Source organism: Callithrix jacchus, chromosome 12 (genome assembly GCF_049354715.1).
Source record: "Callithrix jacchus isolate 240 chromosome 12, calJac240_pri, whole genome shotgun sequence".
In the NCBI taxonomy this organism is placed as follows: domain Eukaryota; kingdom Metazoa; phylum Chordata; class Mammalia; order Primates; family Cebidae; genus Callithrix; species Callithrix jacchus.
In genome coordinates this window covers 117,855,125-117,870,527 of record NC_133513.1, presented here as the reverse complement: position 1 = coordinate 117,870,527, position 15,403 = coordinate 117,855,125, and the positions used below count along the sequence as shown (strand labels likewise).

Below are 15,403 nucleotides of genomic sequence, written 5' to 3'. Positions count from 1 at the left end.
TACGACTTCTAGATTTTGATTCAAAATAAGAATCAAAGGGAGAGGAGTGGGTTGGGGCCTGAGTTAAACACTGAAGGAGGTCCCAAGAGCCAAATGTGAGACAATCTGAGCAACAAAATAAATAACAGGAATGGACTGCACGTCATGGAAAAAAATATCCTTGAGTCCAGGCTGGTATAAATACATACATACATACATACGTATTAATGCACATAAATATATAGAAACATACATCAATGGGAGGAGAGAGGAAACTCTTCTGTATAGTAAATTCCAAGTAATAAATACAGAAAAAACGATGGGAAGAGAAAAATAGACATTTGGCTGGATGTGGTGGCTCATGCCTATAATCTCAACACTTTGAGAGGCTGAAGCAAGAGGATCCTTTGAGCCTAGGAGTTTGAGACCAGCCTGGGCAACATAAGGAGACCCCACTCTACAAAAAATTGAAAAATTAGCTGGGTTCACCATATTTTTAGTCTCAGCTCCTTGGGAGGCTGAGGTGGGAGGATTGCTTGGGCCCAGGAGTTCGAGGTTGCAGTGAGCTACAATTGTGTCACTGCACTCCAACCTGGGTGACAGAGCAAGACCCTGTCTCAAAAAAAAAAAAAAAAAACCCAAATCATCACTTGACAAACACCACAATGATAACTGTTTCAGATAAGAATTATCAGCCAGGAGTGGTGGCTCACGCCTGTAATCCCAGGACTTTGGGAGGCCATGGTAGGCGGATCACAAAGTCAGGAGTTCGAGACCAGACTGGACAACATGGTGAAACCTGTCTCTAATAAAAACACAAAAAGAATTAGCCAGGCATGGTGGCAGGTGCCTGTAATCACAGCTACTTGGGAGGCTGAGGCAGGAAATTCGTTTGAACCCAGGAGGTAGAGGTTGCAGTTAGCCAGGACCACACCATTGCCATTGTACTCCAGACTGGGCAAGAGTGAGACTCCATTTCAAAAAAAAAAAAAGCCAAAATTAGAACTAATAATCAGAGAATATTTACATAGTATAAAAGTACTTTCCCCTAAGATACTTATTAAGGTTGGGTGAGATGGCTCACACTTATAATCCCAGCACTTTGGGAGGTCAAGGCCAGCAGATCACCTGAGGTCAGGAGTTCAAGACCATCCTGGCCACCATGGTAAAACCCTGTCTCTACTAAAAATATAAAAATTACCCAGGCATGGTGGTGGGCACCTGTCATCCAAGCTACTCAGGAGGCTGAGGCAGGAGAATCACTGGAATCCGGGAGGTGGAGGTGCAGTGAGCTGAGATCATGCCACTGCACTCTAGCCTGGGTGACAAGAGCAAAACTCCTGCTTAAAAAAAAAGAGAGATACTTATTAAGAGGGACAAATAGTAACAACAGTAGAGAACTCTGGAAGACACCTCTTCAACCAGTGATCAGAGTTCACAGATAAAGGACACTAGGGACATGACTGCTACATGCAGTGTGTCCCCAGAAAGCCATGAATGGGCTGACTGATGGCGTCTGAATAAGGTCTCTCAGTTAGTTAACAGCCTGTGCCAGGGTCGATGTCCTGGTTTTCTCATCATTCTATGATGATGGGGAAGCTGGTGAGGGCACATGGGAACGCTGTATGCTATGTTTGCAACTTTTTGTGAGTGTCACTTTACTTCAAAATGAAAAGTTGAAAACAATTTTTGAGTGGCTATTAGTTGATAATGATTATTTTTTATTTTTTGAGATGGAATCTCACTCTGTCACCAGGCTAAAGTGCAGTGGTGCAATCTCAGCTCACTGCAACCTCTGCCTCCTGGGAAGAATCAAGCGATTGTTCTGCCTCAGCCTCCCGAGTAACTGGGACCACAGGAGTGCGACGCCACACCCAGCTAATTTTTTTTGTATTTTTAGTAGAGATGGGGTTTCACCATGTTGGCCAGGATGGTCTTGATCTCTTGACCTTGTGATCTGCCCATCTCGTCGGTCTCCCAAAGTGCTGGGATTACAGGTGTGAGCCACTGCGCCCGGCCCAGTTGATAATTATTCAAGCACAGTGATGGGTACCTAGGTGCTCCCTGAGCTTCCCTCTCTACTGACACAGATATTTGTAATGTTCCATGATGGGAGGTTAAAAAGAGAGGTTTAGGAAACCTAAAACCCACGTGCAAGTTACGGAGCTTCTTCAGACAGGACTCCAACAGATCAACGGCAAAAGGGCATTTCTGAGACAGTCCAGGACGTTGAAGTATGGGTTGGTATTAAATAATATTAACAAAAATCACTGTTGGCCGGGCGCGGTGGCTCACGCCTGTAATCCCAGCACTTTGGGAGGCCGAGGCGGGTGGATCACCTGAGGTCAGGAGTTTGAGATCAGCCTGACCGACATGGTGAAACCCTATCTCTACTAAAACTACAAAATTAGCTGGACATAGTAGTGTGTGCCTGTAACCCCAGGTACTTGGGAGGCTGAAGCAGGAGAATCACTTGAACCTGGGAGGTGCAGGTTGCAGTGAGCCAAGATCACACCATTGCATTCCAGCCTGGGCAACAAGCATGAAATCTGACTCAAAAAAAAAAAAAAATCAGTTAATTTTTTTAGGTAGTTTAAAATTTTTTATTGTGGTAAAATACACATTACATAAAATTTCTGACAGTGACCAAAGTATCACCACCAATTGCACTGAGCACATTTACAAGGCTGTGCAGCCATCACCACTGTCCAGCTCCAGATTTTTCTTTTTGCTTTTTTTATGGAGAAGGAGCCTCACTGGCACCCAGGCTGAAGTGCAGTGGCACGATCTCAGCTCACTGCAACCTCCACATCCCGGGTTCAAGTGATTCTCTTGCCTCAGCCTCCCTATTAGCTGGGACTACGGCACTTGCCACCACGCACAGCGAATTTTTTGTATTGTTAGTAGAGATGGGTTTTCACCATGTTGGTCCAGGTGGTCTAGGTGGTCTCAATCTCCTGACCTCATGATCTACCCACCTCGGCCTCACAAAGTGCTGGGATTACAGGCGTGAGCCACTGTGCCTGGCCTTTTTTTAAGACAGAGTCTGACTCTGTCACCCAAGCTGGAGTGCAGCAGCTCAATCTGGGCTCACTGCAACCTCCACCTCCTGGGCTCAAGCAATTCTCCTGCCTCAGCCTCCTTAGTAGCTGGGATTACAGGCACACGCCACCACCCCAGCTAATTTTTGTATTTTAGTAGAGATGGTGTTTTACCATGTTTGCCAGACTGGTCTTGAACTCCTGACCTCAGGTGATCCACCTGCCTCAGCCTCCCAAAGTGCTGGGATTACAGGTACGAACCACCATGCCCAGCCAGTAAATTTTCTAAACGGGGAAAAAAAGAAGAGGATAGAACAAAGGAATGTGGCAAAATCTTAACCACTGAACGTGGGTGATGGATATTAACGGTGGGGGGGCGGGCGGTGGTCACAGACGTCACTATATCATCCTCTCTACTTTTCTGTTTGAAATTTCTCGTAATAAAAAAAAAGAAAATCTGCCCTACGAAGCAAGGTAGTAAAAGTCAGGTTACTTATTGCTGCAGTTCTCATTCATTCAAAACATAAACCTTTCCTTCTCTAACAGACTAACGTGACGTTTCCCAGGTATTTTCTGGGGCCTCCAGAGAGCCCGCATCTTCTGATACCTCTAGGCTTCGGCAGCTTTGAGCCATTGTTCTCAAAGCACCACGAGGCACCAGCGTTCTGGACCGAAATGTTCTGGTCCAGAAACACGCACCAGGCTTGACACCTGGGGGACTCCCCACCCACACTTCTGCTGCCCACTTCCCAGGAGGCAGCAGGACAGCCTGGGGCAGCTGTGGACTCTGCCTGTTTTTTTTTTGTTTTTGAGATGGAGTCTCGCTTTATCACCCAGGCTGGAGTGCAGTGGTGCCATCTCGGCTCACTGCAACTTCTGCCTCCCAGGTTCAAACAATTCTCATGCCTCAGCTTCCTGAGTAGCTGGGATTACTAGGCATGTGCCACCTCACCCAGCTAATTTTTTTTGGCTTTGCTGTATTTTTAGTAGAGATGGATTCATCGTGTTGGCCAAGCTGGTCTCAGACTCCTGAGTGATCACCTCAAGTGATCCACCCTCCTCAGCCTCCCAGAGTGCTGGGATTACAGGCGTGGGCCACCATGCCAGCTGCCCACTGTTTCTTACAACCTTTCAGAACACCTAATGGAGGCGTTTGTGTGTGGCGGCTTATGCCTATAATCCCAGCATTTTGGGATAGGCTGGGGCAGGAGGATGGCTTGAGTTAGGAGTTCAAGATCAGCCTGGGCAACCTGGTGTAACCCCATCTGTACAAAAATACAAAAGTTAGCCAGGTATGGTGGCATATACCTGTAGTCTCAGCTACTCCTTGGGGGCTTGGGGGAGAAGGGGGCACAGAGGTGGCAAGATTGCTTGAGCCTGGGAGGTCCAGGCTACAGTGAGCCATGACTACACCACTGCACTCTAGCCGGGGTGACAGAGGGAGACACCGCCTCAACGAAGCCACACTCACTTAGGGTGGGGGTGGGTGGCCGCAGACAATAAAATCATAACCAATTATTTTTCCTTTCTAAAATTTGGAAGTTTAGAAGGCAATCTATCCCCAAATAGTCAAAATATGACAGTGGCAAAATGAGTGACTTTATTATCTCTGCCATATTGTAGTCTTGCCATTAGACCGTCTTGCCAGTGAACTAGATTAATACGCTGACAGGACTTGTCAATTCTTATCCTTCCAGAGAAGCAGCAGAAGCTCACCCCGGAAACGCCATAGCATTTCTGCTTCTTGCTTTCACACTGAAACTATTCAGCGGATTCCATTTGCTGTCTTTGCCCTCCTTCCCAGCCGGGTCAGCTCTCGTGGGGAGCCCACACTTGGCTGCCCCGCCAACCCCGCAGTCTGCCTGAGTCCTGTGATCTGTTCCAAGCTCCAGGGCCCCCCCGACGGGGCTGCCTCCCACAACCCACTTCACACGGCGCCAACCTACCTGGTGGGCTTCCACACCTATTGCTTGCAGGGCAGACTTGAAAAACTCAGGAGAAGGCTTCCCCACAACCTCGGCTTTGATGCCACAGGCGTACTGGGAAAAGAGAGAGATGTGGCATGGGTTTGGGATCAAGGAACAGGTGTATGTCCAGGTGCAGAAACCCTGTCTCAAAGGTGCCCCCAAGGGTCAAGAGCCTTGAAGAAGCAAAATGCTGTGGGCCTGAGAACACATCTCACAGGCAGGAGCCTCACGAATCCCTAAAAGGCTGCATGGGTCCCTCAGGTCACCTAGCACCAGGCACCCTGCCATGCGCTCAAAGGCCTACCTACAGCAGGAGGCACCCAAGAGCTGGCAAAACTACAGGGCTCCCAAGGCCAGGAGAGCAGTGCCCTGCTCCCTCAGCTGCAATTCCGTTCTCTCACCCCTTCTCTCCGTCTCGTCCCCGGCCCACCCCCAGCTCATCACAGGCCTCTCCCTCCCACCTGATGGCAGGCAGGCAGGAGGAGCTGCTGCAGCTGTGACGATGGGATGGCTGCGAGGCTGACCTGGGGCAGCCGATGGGACGTGGGTCAGAGTGGACCCGAGGGAGCCCCACCCGGAGGCCGGGCCACAGATGGCCTTGGAAACTGAAAGGGGAATCGGGAAGGAGTCTACTGAGGACCCGTCAAGCCTGAGGTGCTGCAGATGCCCAGGGTCAGGAATGAGGCTGGTGGTCAGCACTGACACAGGCACCACAAGCCTGGGAGGAGCGTGGCAGAAAGCAGCTGGGAAAGCTACAGGGCCCACGGTGGGTAGGGGGCTGTGCCCACTGGAGGATGGGAAGGTTGGCGGGGGGAGAACAGCTGAGGACCCGGCCCGGGGAGCCCCCATAGGAGGGTGGCCTTTTTGGAAATGCAAAAGGCCATTCATAGGTTAATTACGCACAGCCTCTTCTCAAGAAAGACCCCCCCACATGTCCCAGGTGCCCTGAGGTCTGAAGAGAGCTTGGGACAGAACCAGGACCGGTACCTCAAGTGCCTTCATGTAGGGACCAACGTCCAGCATCAGGCCAGAGGTCTCCTTGTAGTAACGCCTAGGAGAGAGCAGAGGGAGAGTGGAGAACTGAGTGCGGGGGTCTAACAGACAGACCAGGCGCCATGCTGAGAATGACTGCAGGGGCCAGCACCACAGAGCAGGGACGCCGCCACGGGTCACACAGAATGCACCCCTGCTGTCAGCCTTGTGGGGACCCTGCTGCAATGATTAACAAGGGACTCCAAGGGCAGATGGTTCCAGTTGCTAATACAGAGAAAAGTAAGTAACCTGTGTCCTGGGAAGGAACAGCAGGTCCACAGAGCATGTGGTGAACCCCTAATTGCTAATAATTAACCCCTAATTGCTGGCTGAAGAAGAGAACTCCATTAGTTCCACAGCATCATCCCCTATTAGCCGGAGGTCAAGCGAGGTGCCAGGTTTCACGGGCGCCAGATGCTTTTATGAGAAGACAACCATTTCTTCTCCTGTCTCATGGAGGTCGAGACAGGCTCTGAGCGAGGGAGCATTCCTTTGTCCAACGGCAGTGGTGAGCCCCGTGCTGGCTTGGTGGTCAGCTGCAGCCCAGCCTGGCCCACCCCACAGTCGCAACACACTGAGCCTCAAGGCACCTACAATCCAGACACACAGCGGGCCAGACCCAGCTCTGGCTGAACAAAGTCAATTGACTACCACGAGGGGAGAAGTGGTTTAACCTGCGCTGCTCTGAAGACGCAATGAATACACAAGGGGGCTTGATTCTTGGAATCTCTAAACCATGTTGCCCTCCGCCATCACATCCGGTTCCCTGTCCTCCAGCCGTGCCCTTTGGATTTGGGAGGTGTGGAGAAAGCACCGTATACAGACAGTGAGAGGGACAAGAGAGCACATGCAGACTTCAGCGCTCAGACCTTGTAACAGTGTGACTTTGGGTTGCTTATACCTGCGGGCCTCAGTTTCCTCATCTGTAAAATGGGCAAAATGAACAATAATTTTTGTTCTCACGGATTGCTGTGAAGCTTGAATAAAACAACGCATGCAAAATTTATTAACTGGGTACCTTGCACACAGAAACTACCCAGATGAGGTAGGCAAACATGACTATAAATAACCACTCACCCAGCTGAGACGCAGGCAGTGACATGTGAGCTGGGGTAAGGGAAACATGAACACAGCCCTGTTCAATTCGGGGTCTTGAAATGTGTTCCACGCCCACTTGGGCTGTGAGAACTGAGCTCCTCGGAGCTGCCCCGGGCCTGGGGACACTGCCTGTCCCTTTCTGCCCCGCCTGATGCCTTGAAGCTGTAGGAGACTGCGTGGCCTACCAGCCACTCCTGTGGGATGACCGCTCGCCCTGTGCGTCCTCCACTGCCTGCTCAGACGCTTCCTGGCTAAATGCAAGCTGGCTGCAGGCATGGGCTTCAGCCAAACCTGGGCCCTGCCAGGACTGGTTCCGTGCCACACCCCTGTTAGCCGGCTTTGGAGCTTGGAGTCTGCTTGTTGAAAGTGTGGGCGACAGATCTCCTGTCGTGACGGGGCTTGGGACTCTGCACGTGAACCCCAGGCCTGTCCCATAGCTGCCAAGGCTCTGCTCTGGGGCCACAGCCCAGCGATCTGTGCCAGCTGGGCCACTGTGCATGCTCACAGAAGGGGGCCTGCAAATGCCCCCCCTTTCAGAGTGACCCCCAAAACAAGCTTAGAAATCTCTAAGTTCCTGTCTTAAACGCAGACTTCAAATGTATATTTTGCATTTATATGGCCTCAAAAAAGCACTGCCTTTTTCCCAGTCGGACAATCAGCTACTTCGCAGCAGTGATTTCCTTAGGGGGTTCCAGAGCTCTCGGGAAACGGTGAGGGGACACTGGCTGGAGCTGCAACTGGCCCAGGCTACCCTGGTCCCCTTGGCATTAATGACCCCAGATGCTCCACAGCCCTTTGCAGGACTCGGGGACACTCCGAGCTCCAGGCCTGCTCCCAGGGACTCACAATCGGTGGGGAAGCAAGGAAGCCCACGGACAAACTTTAAAGGGCAGGGCCCAGGTGATGGGCAGTCTGCTTGTACAGGGCGGGGACAGGCTGGGGACAGGGAAGTAGGAGAGGCATGGGAAGCTGAGACCTAAGCTAAAAGGAAGTGAAGAAGAGGTCCAGGCCCAGGGAGCACCTTGGAATCCACTGAGCACTCTACTGAGCACCACGGTGGCCATGCCACCCCAGGCAAGGCCCTCTGCAGGCCCTCGGAGGCCACAAACCTCGTCCCCTCCTGCCTATCTGTGCCAGGAGAAGGAGGGCACCGAGGTAGGTAGGGAGGGCCTCCCTAAGGAAGTGATAGGTGGAAGTAATCCAGGATGGAGGAAAGAATATACCCCACACAGGAAATGCTTACCCAGCAACAAAAGAAAACCTTAAATCAACAAAATGACCCCACTGCGACAGGGACAGCTCTGTTTGGAGCTGAGGATTCTGGGTGGGCCCAGAATCTTGTCCCTCAGCTGCCCTCCTGGGGCCGGCTGGAGGAGGTGCAGGCTGGGTGGATAGGTGCCAGCACCTCCCATCAGCTGCAGAAACCTCCCAAGGGGACCCACGTGGCGCCACTTCTGCTGGACTCATGTTCCTGCAGCGTCTTCTAAAGCAAAAGAAACCTGGCTTTTCTTATGTTTAAATTTAGTCCTGGATGGGATTTTTAAAACCTGAACGTGAAACTTAAAATACACAATCAGCACCTTGTCTTTGCTAGGCTAACCTTCAGAGTCCAAGGAGAACACTAACTTCCAGAAGTTAAAATGAGAAACTTTAATATTTCTTTTATAAAAAACTGAATCTGGGCTTGATTTTATAGTGCCCTGAATTTTTCTTTATTCCTCATTCATTCAGAACAACAAAAAGGCATCTTGAGGCCAACTGTTACTTGAAAACATTTTTTAGAGACACAACAAATAAAGGCACTTAAAAAGATTTCTTTACTATAAAGACCTGGTCATCGCCACACACTAGAGATGTGATGTATTTCTCCTGTTCCGGGTGGAACCCAGCCAAGGCAGCCCCACTTAGGAAGCGAAGGGTCCAGCCACAATGAGGAAACCGTGGATGCTGGAAAGAAAGGGGGAAGCCGGAAGGAGGAGTCAGATGTGGTCTGACGCTTTATTCTTCTGCGGGTTCTGATTATTCAGCGCAGCCTCCCTGAAAATGACCACTTGACCTTTCCCAGAAGAGCCATTAACCTTCCATAGTCTGTCCCGTAAACAGCTTAATTTTCTGAGGGCGGCATGACAGAAGAAATTACAAAGCCAATTCCCACTCTCAGGTCCAAACAGATGCCAAATGTAAATCACTCCATTTCCAGGAAGGGGACAGTCTTCCCCGGCGCCTCCACCTGCTGCTCCCGCCTCCTTGGGGGGCACCACTCAGCCTGCACCCCTGAGACCTGCAGTGCAGGACGGCCTTACCAGTGGTGACCCACAGCCGAGGAGAGCATGGTGGCAGCACCTCCTCCAGCGTCCTCTTGCTGTCCAGAGAAGCTGAGACCTAGCCCCCAAAACCACTGGTTCCCCCCATCAGCAGAGACCCCGCTAATCCCCTGTTGTAAACAAAGCCTGTCTACTACGACATTCGCTGCAGTATTATACAGCTAAAAGCGACTGCTTCCGCTTTTTTTTTCAACACTATACCTATTCTATTCTTATGTATAATGTAAAATAGTGGTTTTTAATAATTATGAGACTACTTGATTTTTATTTTTTTGCTTTTCTTTTTTGTAGAGATGGAATCTCACTATGTTGCCCAACTGGTCTTGAACTCCTAGCCTCAAGCTATCTCCCATCTCAGCCTCCCAAAGTGCTGGGGTTGCGGGCAAGTGCCACCAAGCTCAGCATGAAACATCTTTAAAGAAAAAAGTGTTGCTGAGCATGGTGGCTCATGCCTGTAATCCCAGCACTTTGGGAGGCCAAGGTGGGTGGATCACCTGAGGTCAGGAATTCAAGATCAGCCTGGCCAACATGGTGAAACCCTGTCTCTACTAAAAATACAAAAGTTAGCCCGGCATGGTGGTGTGTGCCTGTAATCCCAGCTACTTGGTTGACTGAGGCGGAAGAATCACTTAAACCCAGGAGGCAGAGGTTGCAGTGAGCCAAGATTGTGTCATTTCGCTCCAGCCTGGGTGACAAGAGCAAGATTCCATCTTAAAAAGAGACTGCAATGATTAATTTACATGCCAACTTGGCTGGGCCACGGTGCCCAGATATGTGATCAAACATTATTCTGGATGTTTCTGTGAAGAGGTTTTTGGATGAGATTAACATTTAAACCACATCCAACCAGTTGCAGGCTTTACTAGAACAAAGACTGACCTTCCCGGATCAAGAATCCCACCAGCAGACGGATGGCCTCAGGACTCAGTCTTGGCTCCTTCCTGAGTCCCAGCCTGCCAGCCCTACCCTGCAGACTTCGGACTGGCCGGGCCTCACAATCAATCTCTCTATATATCTATATCCCATAGCTTCAGCTTCTCTAAGGACCCTGACCCCACACTGGACACATTTTATCTATATGATAAACAGACTAGAAACTTTTAGTCACTAACAAGAAAATCCTCTTTTATTTCTTGAAACATCTTTCGCTTGCCCATGTTTGATAGAGATACAGCGTGAAGAAATACTTCTCTATGGAAACCACAAATGGAACACAATAAATGGTAGCTGACTCTGCGATCTGGAGATGGACAACAGGGCGGGGTGGGGTCTGTGGTAACCTGGAGCCAAAGGAGTCATCAGAGGCTCCAGCTACGTCGCAGCATGTGCAGGAATGTGAGGCTTGGTACTGTCAGATCTTCTGATGCTTCAGAAGAATCCAGAAATCTGGATATTTTGTGTAAAATCTCCCCATTTTTAAACACAGCCTCGAAAATACATTTAAGTTTTTGTCTTTTGTTTTTTTTTTGAGATGGAGTCTTGCTCTGTTGCCCAGGCTGGAGGGCAATAATGCTATCTTGGCTCACTGCAACCTCTGCCTCCCGGGTTCAAGTGATTCTCGTGCCTCAGCCTCCCGAGTGGCTGGTATTACAGGCATGCATCACCACGCCTGGCTGATTTTTGTATTTTTAGTAGAGACAGGCTTTCATCATGTTGGCCAGGCTGGTCTCAAACATAGGTGATCTGCCTACCTCGGCCTCCCAAAGTGCTGGGATTACAGGGTGTGAGCTACTGTGCCTGACTCATATTTAAGACTTATCTGGGTGAAAAGTCTGCTCTAGAATGTGTAGCTTAGAGGTGACAAGCACTGGGTCTGGGGTCAGCCATGCTAAGTGGCATTCCTGGTCCTATCAGGACTCAGCAGCTGGGGGACAGCAGCTTATCTCACCTCCTGTGGCCTCAACACCCCAACCCCAAAATGCCACTGACCTGCCCAGAGCACACAGGGTTGTGGTCAGAATTACAGAAAATGGGACATATCAAGTACGTGGCAATGGCCGGTGGCCAGATAAAAAGTCCTTCCCTGTCTGTTCCATTGGCTGGCCCTGTGCAGCAAGCAGAGGTGGGAGCACTGTCACCAGAGGCACCGAAGCTGGAAAACACTTCCTCCGCTGTGGCCTCGCAATTCCCTTCGTGACAAGCTGAGCAGACACTCCAGAGTGTCCTTGCAACTTTAGGGGCCTGTGATTCTAGAATTCTAGGCTGTGCAGAACCGATCTGTGTAGCTTTCTGGAAACAACTTGGCGGCATGCCTCATGCGTTTCAGAAATACACGTTCTGTGACTGTATCTGCAGACATCATCCGAAGTGCAACAAGATGCTCATCATAGCCGGACTGCGGTGAGAATCCAGGCAGAGCCCAGAGGCCCGTCAGCAGGGATCGGTTAGAAAAATCGCGCTTTCCAGACTTGGCCCTGGCCCCGGCCCCGGCCCCTACAGCTGCAGAGATGTTGGTGCCTAAGAACCAGATTGCCATTTATGAACTCCTTTTTTTTTTGAGACACAGTCCCTCTCTTGTCACCCAGGCTGGAGTGCCGTGGTACAATCTCGGTTCACTGCAACATCTGCCTCCCAGATTTAAGCAATTCTCCTGCCTCAGCTTCCCGAGTAGCTGAGATTATAGGCACCTGCCACCACACCCAGCTAGTTGTTATACTTTCAGTAGAGACAAGGTTTCACCACGTTGGCCAGGTTGGTCTCAAATGCCTGACCTCAGGTGATCTGCCGGCCTTGGCCTCCCAAAGCGCTGGGATTACAGGTGTGAGCCACCGCACCCGGCTTATGAACTTCTCTTTAAGGAGGGAGTCATGGTGGCCAAGAAGAACATCCACCTGCCTAAGACCCAGAGCTGGCAGATGAGAATGTGCCCAACCTTCACGTCATGAAGGCCATGCAGTCTCTCAAGTCCTGAGGCTGCGTGCAGCAACAGGCTGCCTGGAGACGCTTCCATTGGCACCTTACCCACACCGGCATCCAGAATCGCTGTGATTACCTCTGTCTGCCCCTGGGGAGCGCATCTGCCACCCCATGCCACAGCTGCTGGGAGACTGACGGGTTGTGCCCTACAGGTCTGGAGCATGACCAACCAGCAAGACCCACAAGAGGGGAAGCAAAGACACCCACAGACGGGGAGAGACACCCACAGATGGGGAGAGATACCCACAGACGGGGTGAGACACCCACAGACGGGGAGAGACACCCACAGACAGGGAGAGACACACAGACAGGGAGAGACACCCACAGACAGGGAGACACCCACAGACGGGGAGAGACACCCACAGACGGGGAGACACCCACAGACAGGGAGAGACACCCACAGACAGGGAGACACCCACAGACGGGGAGAGACACCCACAGACGGGGAGAGACCCACAGACAGGGAGAGACATCCACAGACAGGGAGACACCCACAGACAGAGAGACACCCACAGACGGGGAGAGACACCCACAGACGGGGAGAGACCCACAGTCAGGGAGAGACACCCACAGACAGGGAGACACCCACAGACAGAGAGACACCCACAGATGGGGAGACACCCACAGATGGGGAGACACCCACAGATGGGGAGAGACTCCCACAGATGGGGAGAGACACCCACAGACGGTGAGATACCCACAGATGGGAGAGACACCCACAGACGGGGAGACACCCACAGACAGAGAGACACCCACAGACGGGGAGACACCCACAGATGGGGAGAGACACCCACAGACAGGGAGAGACACCCACAGACGGTGAGATACCAACAGATGGGGAGAGACACCCACAGAGAGAGACAGCCACAGACAGAGATAGCCACAGACAGACAGAGACACCCACAGACAGAGATACCCACAGATGAGGAGAGATACCCAGAGACAGATGGAGACACCCACAGATGGGGAGAGACACCCATAGACAGATGGAGACACCCATAGAGGGGAGAGACACTCACAGATGGAGGGCTGTGTCTCCCAGTGCTGATGAGAAAACTGGGTCAGCAACTGAATTCCAGTTTAGAGGTGTATTTGGTCGTGGACGTGATCAGCCACCTCAGTACAATTGGAGAGGGTTATTTTGCATTGAATAAACTTATAACCAGAAAGAAAATGAAAAAAAAATTATAAGAGGCTGGGTGTGGTGGCTCACACCTGCAATCCCAGCAGTTTGTGAGGTTGAGGCAGGTAGATCAGGAGGTCAGGAGATCAAGACCATCCTGGCCAACATGGTGAAATCCTGTGTCTACTAAAAATACAAAAATTAGCCTGGTGAGGTGGTGCATACCTGTTAGTCCCAGCTACTCAGGAGGCTGAGACAGGAGAATCGCTTGAACCCGGGAGGTGGAGTTTGCAGTGAGCCCAGCAAAAGTTATTTATATATTGTAAATAAATAAATAAAAATTACAAGATAGCCACACAATAGATAACCATGCCCCAAGACATGCTCATTTTCTGCGTGCTAAGTCATTCACAAATATTGTTTGGTGAACAATAAAAAACAGGTGACAAAACAAGGTCAAGTGCGACAGCAATGCTGTGAACACCCCCATCCGTAATGGAGGACTAGCACGGGAAACCACTCGCAAGGGCATACACCAGAATAGTGACAGGTGTCCTTGTGCAGTGGGACTAAAAATACTTTCCGGTTTCTTCTTCTGCTCATCTGTATTGTCTAATTTTTCTTCAATGAACATGTGCTATCTCAGTATAAGAAAAACGTTAAAAATAACCAGCACTGTTTAGTTTAAGAAAGAGATGGATGGCAGGGCACGTGTTAGAGGCCCAGACAAAACACCGATCACAAAATCACAACTTTACAAAGACAGGGATCTGTGGCCAGACACTGACCGTGGCTGCTCACACTGGAGCTGACGGGGCCGCAAGCCTACTTTTCACTAATTAGGCAACCCTGAGAGCATCCTCAACACCCTGCTACCTCCAATGCAAATGTATCTTCTTCTTTGCTCTAAACTTGGGACAATCAACACTTGGCCTCTGAGGTCTCCCGGGGTCTCCATCTGCACTGACGCCCCCTCCCAGTCTAGACTGCATATGGAAGCTTGATCCACCAGTTCCTGAAGACGGAGTCTTCCTATTCCCTAAAGAAATGATTAAAGGAGAGGAATAAAGAAATGACGAGAGAAAGCAGGAAAAAGGGAGGGAGGGCAAGGAAGGTCACTGGTGCTCCCCCCACACCCCCTTCTGCCTTCTTCTCTGCCTGATTCCACAAGCCAGAGACTGGCATGGGCAAAGCAATGAGAAGTGACTCTCCCTAGAGCCAACTTACCCTTTTCCCAATGATATGAGCACAGGATTCTCCAGCTCCATGAGCACCTGGAAGGCGCTATTCATGTTTTGATAAGAAAAGCTTTCTCCTGCATCTGCAATTACTACACAGTTTGGGTTGGAAGTGTCGATCTGATCAAATTCTGAGCGGACTCCTGGAAACAGAAAGAGAGAGTGACTGTGTGACTCAGCCTTGGGAGAACATGGCCTACCTCCCCATCTCCTACCAGGAACACCTTTTACGTGTCCTCCCCTTTCTCAGATGCATTTCTTTCTGATCCTCACAGCTACCATGGGAGGTGGACACAGGAGGGTGTTATTCCCATTTCACAGAGGAGGGACTTCAGCTCCTCACCGAGAGCATATGAGGAGAAAGGTGGACCCACCCCCAGGACCCTCCATCCCAACAAATCAGCCCAGGAGCCTCCTGAGTTCACTACCACAGGCAGGAAACCCACAGCATTGCAACTAAGAAGGGAAATCTCAGAAGACACTGAGACCTGCAGCAGCAGGAAACGGGGCTGCTTGCAAGCCTTGGAGGTCCCAAACTGTAAGAACCGTTGACACGTTTCAGGCGACCCCACAAATATGTCCTAAAGAAAAGGAGCAGGATTCCATCCCCACAGGCCTTGTTCACCAACTCCCTTAGAAAACTCTCTTCCTCCTTCTCCTTTGTCCTCCCCATTTTAAATTAAAA

At 50.6% G+C, this 15,403-nt stretch overlaps 1 protein-coding gene across 5 annotated transcripts in view; it reads right to left on the bottom strand.

Moving 5' to 3' along the window:
- LHPP (phospholysine phosphohistidine inorganic pyrophosphate phosphatase) overlaps positions 1 to 15,403 on the bottom strand; it is a 145,011-nt gene that overhangs the window by 104,006 nt on the left and 25,602 nt on the right. For 3 of the 5 annotated variants that reach the window (XM_002756691.5, XM_054243439.2, XM_017963247.4), the window contains exons 3-5: positions 14,708 to 14,861; positions 5,975 to 6,038; positions 4,967 to 5,059 (exon numbers count right to left, since the gene is read on the bottom strand). In XM_002756691.5, the coding sequence (XP_002756737.1) occupies positions 4,967 to 5,059; positions 5,975 to 6,038; positions 14,708 to 14,861 (311 nt within the window). Of the gene's footprint in view, positions 1 to 1,180; positions 1,323 to 4,966; positions 5,060 to 5,974; positions 6,039 to 14,707; positions 14,862 to 15,403 lie in introns of all 5 variants that reach the window. The other 2 variants (XR_013525171.1, XR_013525172.1) reach the window with 2 other exon arrangements.